General features: G+C 37.8%; 2 protein-coding genes and 1 long non-coding RNA gene across 3 annotated transcripts in view; 1 reads left to right on the top strand and 2 right to left on the bottom strand.

Annotated features, from left to right (window-relative positions):
* The window catches only part of LOC104708891 (dentin sialophosphoprotein-like), a 3574-nt gene extending 1361 nt beyond the window's left edge, over nucleotides 1-2213 (top strand). Inside the window, exons 5-9 of the mRNA XM_019229033.1 lie at nucleotides 27-1381; nucleotides 1533-1614; nucleotides 1701-1759; nucleotides 1830-1887; nucleotides 1966-2213. Coding sequence (XP_019084578.1) covers nucleotides 27-1381; nucleotides 1533-1614; nucleotides 1701-1759; nucleotides 1830-1887; nucleotides 1966-2000 — 1589 coding nt within the window. The 3' untranslated portion in view covers nucleotides 2001-2213. The remainder of the gene's footprint in view (nucleotides 1-26; nucleotides 1382-1532; nucleotides 1615-1700; nucleotides 1760-1829; nucleotides 1888-1965) is intronic.
* On the bottom strand, nucleotides 2719-3421 carry LOC104708892. The gene is made up of 2 exons (XR_754886.2): nucleotides 3365-3421; nucleotides 2719-3178 (listed from the first exon to the last, which is right to left on the bottom strand). It is a non-coding gene; the product is annotated as an uncharacterized LOC104708892 (long non-coding RNA).
* Nucleotides 3478-5290, bottom strand: LOC104708890 (THO complex subunit 4B). Its single transcript, XM_010425547.2, has 5 exons — nucleotides 4953-5290; nucleotides 4645-4827; nucleotides 4450-4518; nucleotides 4108-4349; nucleotides 3478-3921 (listed from the first exon to the last, which is right to left on the bottom strand). The coding sequence occupies exons 1-5, from the start codon at nucleotides 5148-5150 to the stop codon at nucleotides 3732-3734; spliced, it is 882 nt and encodes a 293-aa protein (XP_010423849.1). The 5' UTR covers nucleotides 5151-5290; the 3' UTR covers nucleotides 3478-3731.

Below are 6254 nucleotides of genomic sequence, written 5' to 3'. Positions count from 1 at the left end.
TTTTTTTTTTTTTTTTTTCTGATAAATTACTTATAGTTCTCATGTGGTTTGTTTTGCAGCTTCTTATCCTATTTTATCTCCATGTAAGAACAATAAAGAGAATCTAGAGGAAGATAGTCCAGCAGAGGGAAGAGATGAAAGCAATGTGACTGACACGAATGCAGCAGAGATTACTACTAATACTGAAGATGGTTCTAGACCAAGATATAAAATTACTGCAAGGAGAAAGTCCCTTCATCTGCAAACAAGATTTGGTGGAAAAAGTGTAGAGGACCAAAGGATACTTGAATCGAGTGAAGTCCACAATACTACTAATGATGGAGATCATGGTGGTGAAGGTTTGGATGAGGCTAAGAGCGGAAATGTAGAAAATGATACTTGTGAGGCTATCGATATAGGAGTGGTATCGCCAGCTAATGGATCTGGTAGAAACCATACTGGTGCAGATATTGTTGATAAAGTAACAAGTACGATTACTACTGCAGAATCACTGACTTCAGAACAGCAAAAAAGTGAACTTAGAGATGAATGCGAGGTTTTCAATCATGAAGACGGTGAAAGAAAACTCGATGACAGTACGAATGATGGAGATCGTGGTAGTGAAGGTTTGGATGAGGCTAGGAGCGGCGATGTAGAAAATGATAACTGTGAGGCTATTGATAATGGAGTGATATCGCCAGCTGATGGATCTGGTAGAAACCGTACCGATGCAGATAATAATGTGGTTAAAGTAACAAGTACAAGTGCTACTGGAGAACCACTGACTTCAGAAGAGCTAAACAGTGAACTTAAGGTAACAAAGGCATCTCCACATTCCCTGTTTAAAGACTTAGATAAGAGTAGCAAACCTGGAAGGAAAGGAATATCGAAGAAAAGCCGCAAGACCCTTAAAAAAACCAGCAATGTAGTAGAACCTAGTCATTGTTCTGCGACCAAAGTCAAAAGTGCAGCGAACAAAAGGAAACCCCAGAATCCGACTACTAATGATAAAGATGGTGGTAAGGAAGGTGTGAATAATGCTAAGAGCGATGACGTAGTAAGAGATGAATGTGTGGGTATCAATGATGATGTGATATCACCGGTGGATGGATGTGGTAGAAGGCATTCTGGTACAGATGGCGTTGGAAAACTAACAAGTACGGATGCGACTAAAGAATCACTGACTTCAGAAAAGCGAAAAGGTAGAGTGAAGGAAACAAAGACATCTCTGCCTTCGAAAGACTTGAATAATAGCAGCAAGCCTGGAAAGAAAGCAAATTCAAAGAAAAGCGAAAGGACTCTTAAAACAGACTTGCAAGCAGCTGAGGAGAACTTTCCATGTGAAAGTGAAGAAAACTTGTCATGGGGAAACACAAAGAGGAAGATTGACTTTGATGTGGAGGTAACCATTTCCTCTTTTGTCACATCTCACATTCTGGGAATCATCAATTCAAATATGAAATATAATGATGATACCTTGTAACCAATAATTCTATGTTATTCATGTTGTTGGTTGATAGTAGTTGATGCTCTTGTTGTTATGTAATTTAAAGGTAACACCGGATAACAAAGTGAAGAAGCAGAAGACCAATGCGGTGTCTACTGATTCATTGGGACAGAAACGGTCAAGATCAGGTTAATAGAGAGTAGAACTTCTTCACTTCCAAAGGGATCTGTTGAAAGCATTTAGTTGAGAAGGTTTTTGTTTAATATTTTTGCAGGAAGGGTGCTTGTGTCATCACTAGAGTATTGGCGCAACCAAATTCCTGTTTATGATCTGGTTTGTGATTTTATTCTTGAACACTACACCAACCACGGAAACAGAGCCTTAACATTGTCTGGTTTTGCAGAGTCGGAAACTTATCGAAGTAAAGGGCGGTCATGAAACTAACCCAACTCCATCAAAAGGTTCGTTCTTTAAAGCTGTTTTTGATGAACTGGGGCTTCACCATAATACAATTTTTTTGTCTGTATTCTTTTTTGTAGGAAAAGGATCTTATCGTCGAAAGCCAAGAAGTTGAAAATCAAATACACTATCTCAAACTTCGGTAACTAATATTAGGTTGTGGTCTCTTAGTCTGACCCTGTAATTATTTGGTTGGTCGTAAAAACTCTCCCAGGATTTGTAGCTTTGTAATATATATTTATGTTTTATTTTGGTTGGTCGTAAAAGCTCTCAGGATTTGTAGCTTTGTAACATATTATTTATGTTATCGCGTTCCACTAATATCTCAGATTGACAGAGTAAATTTTTAGTAGATCCTATTTGCTTTGATATGATTACAAAATCTGAAAAACTACAACTTAATTCCAATGCCTTGATATGATTACAGCAGAATCTGAATAAAATTTTGCTGAAGAGATGATATGAGATTCATCTCATTTTCACACCACTCCACACTACATTTTTTATTGTTCCAACAAAAATATCACATGTTGCGCCAAAAAAAAAAAAAATACCAACAACCAATCCACTTTTCTGCACCAAATCCATTTCGTAACTAAGCCGAAAAAAGAACTGTTAAATTCGCCAAATGTACAAGTCGAAGGGAAAGAAGAATATGACACCGTTTCTATCTCACGCAATTTCAATTTCATTCATATGCACTTAAATCCGACTCTGACTGAACAACTAAGAACATTGATATTAACAGAAACCGTACCTCCAAAGAAAACGGTAGATAATTATTTGAAATTACGGTGCTCTGCCACCAGAACTTTCTCAGCTTCATCATCTGCTTAAACACTACCAAGAGACCAGTATATGGATATGTGTTTTGAATAAACACTTTAGAAGAGTCTGAGTTCCACGGTACACACAATGCTGTTTCTCGGACCTCAACTGCAAAAGCTAAAAAGCTCACAAATAGAAAGAAGAAAGAAAAAAAAGCTAATCAATGGTGTCAGACCCATTGACATCAATCTAAAGATCATACTAATACAAAAGCATATCGTGCACTAACGGAAGGAATACATGTAGACATGCAATAGACTTTTGTCTCCCCTTTTTTAACTTGTTTCCATTGCCTCTTTGTGGTACTTGTCCAACTCAGCATCAAGATCCTCTGCAGATACATTTTCATCACGTACTCTTCCATTGCCACGACCACCACGTCCTCTAGCTCCCCTACCACCTCGGAAATTACCTCCGCCAAAACCACCACGAGGCCGTCCCACAAAACCCCCTCTTCCTCTTCCTCTGTTTCAACCATATCAAAAATATTAAATATGTGAAAGGGTTCATGTAATCAACGCATCAGAATACACTTAGCTGACTCCAGTTTAACCAAATTAAAAGTATAAAAATAAGCAAATGATATCAGGAAGTTTCCCTATAAGACTTCATATTTAACAAAGCAATTACTAAACTGGAAACAGCACAAACCTGAAGTTTCCATTGAAGTTCCCATTGAAATTGCCATTAAAGTTCTCATTAAAGTTCNGTGCTCTGCCACCAGAACTTTCTCAGCTTCATCATCTGCTTAAACACTACCAAGAGACCAGTATATGGATATGTGTTTTGAATAAACACTTTAGAAGAGTCTGAGTTCCACGGTACACACAATGCTGTTTCTCGGACCTCAACTGCAAAAGCTAAAAAGCTCACAAATAGAAAGAAGAAAGAAAAAAAAGCTAATCAATGGTGTCAGACCCATTGACATCAATCTAAAGATCATACTAATACAAAAGCATATCGTGCACTAACGGAAGGAATACATGTAGACATGCAATAGACTTTTGTCTCCCCTTTTTTAACTTGTTTCCATTGCCTCTTTGTGGTACTTGTCCAACTCAGCATCAAGATCCTCTGCAGATACATTTTCATCACGTACTCTTCCATTGCCACGACCACCACGTCCTCTAGCTCCCCTACCACCTCGGAAATTACCTCCGCCAAAACCACCACGAGGCCGTCCCACAAAACCCCCTCTTCCTCTTCCTCTGTTTCAACCATATCAAAAATATTAAATATGTGAAAGGGTTCATGTAATCAACGCATCAGAATACACTTAGCTGACTCCAGTTTAACCAAATTAAAAGTATAAAAATAAGCAAATGATATCAGGAAGTTTCCCTATAAGACTTCATATTTAACAAAGCAATTACTAAACTGGAAACAGCACAAACCTGAAGTTTCCATTGAAGTTCCCATTGAAATTGCCATTAAAGTTCTCATTAAAGTTCCCAAGTATCCCGTTAGTAGGAAAAGGAATCTGAGCTGGAGCAAGCATTGGAGGAAGAGTGGGAGCTGAAAGATTAGTTCCAACAATCTCAATCTTCATCAGTTTCCCATCCAATTGAACATTGTTGTAACGCTTGACAGCTGCCAAGGCATCACCACGCCTAGAAAAAACAACTTCAGCAGTACCCTGAAAGAAAGCATAGGTTTTCACAATTGATCAGGACAAAGCCAATTGATCCTAATTCCTAAACCCCTAAAAGCAGAAAGAAAGCTAATTTATAAAGTACCTTCGATCTTCCACTCCTATCATAGTGAATCCCATACCGCTTAAGGTCACCAACCTCTGAGAAAAGCTCCTACAAACAAACACAAGTCGAAATTAGAAAAGGGCTCAAGTATCGTATCTGCTCCAAACACACTAAAGGCTTCTCCTAGTTAAGGCTGAATCTATTGTAGTATGAATTCGAAAGTTGAAGACAGACCTTGATATCCTCATTGGAGACACCATAGTCTAAGTTGGAAATGTAGAGCTTAGTTCCAGTCTCGAATGAGGAGCCACCAACGATAGGAGCAGCTTGATGCCCAAAAGCCGCCGCCACACTCGCATCCGTCGCGAAAACATCGTTTTGCCACATGGCGTCTTGAGCTTGTTGTTGTATCGCCGGCTGTTTTGTTCGTCAAAGAAGAAACGAAAACAGATCTCAACTTTTTTGAAAAAAAAAACCCTAATTTGAATTCTCTGATTCTGGAAGGAAGAAGGTAAAGGGGAGATATAAAATCAATGGCTGACCCTTGAATACGGCGCCGTTCTGTTTCCTACGCGGTTAGCAAACCGACGAGACGGACCGGAATTGGAACCGGAGCCGTTGTTGAATCCTCCGCGAGCTCCGCTACTATTACCACCAACGCCTCCTCGGCCACGAGATCCAGTAGGTTTTCGATTAGATTTGATGATGTCATCGAGTGACATATCCAAGCCACCTGACATCTTCGCCGGATCTTTTTCTTCTGGTTCCGGATTTAGAGATGAGCAGCTAGGGTTTTGCTGCAGTGTGAGAGAGATGAAAACAACGCTCAGAGAGAGAGAGAGAGAGAGAGAGAAAGAGACAGAAAAATTGTTATAATATCTTCTCGGTAGAATTGCAATATAGTGCTTGAAAGTTTAGTAAATGTTGTCTTGTTTCGCTAAAATTCTTTCTTTGCAAAATAGACCCAATGAATTCTTAATGGGCCAATCGTAATCATATATCTACGGCCTCACATATGGGCCAATTTAAAAGTCCATTAATAATGTTGACCAACTCTTAGGGCCCTGGCCGGTTCGAAAGCAGCGTTTGCGGTTGCGGTTGCAGGAAATTGTGGAAACGGATGGTTGCGATTTCAAGCATTATTAAATATTTAGAATGACTGGTTTAATGTTTTAAAATAGATGCGTTTGCAGGAGTTTTACGACTGGTTGACCAGCGGATGAAATAGCGGTTAAAACATAATAAATGTAATATATAATTTATATACATGTTTTAAAACACCAAATTTTTTATTAAACTTGATTTATAAATAAAATTAATTAAAATACTAAAATAATTATTCGAAAAACAAATAAATTTCATACTGAAAGGAGAGTTTAGAAGAGTCATTGGTGATTTGTTTTATTTTTTTCACAAATAATCTTATTTTCTTAAATTTTTAATGAAATGTTATATTTATTTAGATGTTTTTAACTTATATGCGATGTGCCATTAAATTACATCAAGTTTTCCGGGTTACTGTTAATTAGAATCTTATTTTATTGTATAATTGTTTATTTTCTAATCTACTCGATCGTATCCGTACTTCATTTTCTCTCATCTTTAATTGATAAAATGGCTAGATAGAAGATATATAAAAAAATATTTCAGTATCATTGATTTGTTTTAAGTTAAAAAAAAAAGAATAATAAATCTAACCGCAACCACAAGCAGCTCTTGAAATTAAGTGATTTTAAGGGGTTGGAAGCGATTGGGAGCGATTTGTGTGATTAGTACCAATCGCACCTAAGTCATGCTTTCTCTGTAATGGTAAAGTTGGTGACACTACAACAACCGATAGATAT

This window comes from Camelina sativa, chromosome 8 (assembly GCF_000633955.1).
Source record: "Camelina sativa cultivar DH55 chromosome 8, Cs, whole genome shotgun sequence".
Lineage (NCBI taxonomy): Eukaryota > Viridiplantae > Streptophyta > Magnoliopsida > Brassicales > Brassicaceae > Camelina > Camelina sativa.
Note: the sequence above shows the minus strand (reverse complement) of the source record. Positions and strands in the feature narration are given on the sequence as shown.

What these genes read in the sequence shown, in the direction of transcription:
- LOC104708890 (XM_010425547.2), bottom strand. Translation starts at nt 5,150, where the DNA reads ATGTCAGGTGGCTTGGATATGTCACTCGATGACATCATCAAATCTAAT. An exon ending in GAACGGCGCCGTATTCAAGG is followed by an intron (nt 4,828 to 4,952) that starts GTCAGCCATTGA and finishes CGAACAAAACAG; the next exon opens with CCGGCGATACAACAACAAGC. An exon ending in TCTCCAATGAGGATATCAAG is followed by an intron (nt 4,519 to 4,644) that starts GTCTGTCTTCAA and finishes GTTTGTTTGTAG; the next exon opens with GAGCTTTTCTCAGAGGTTGG.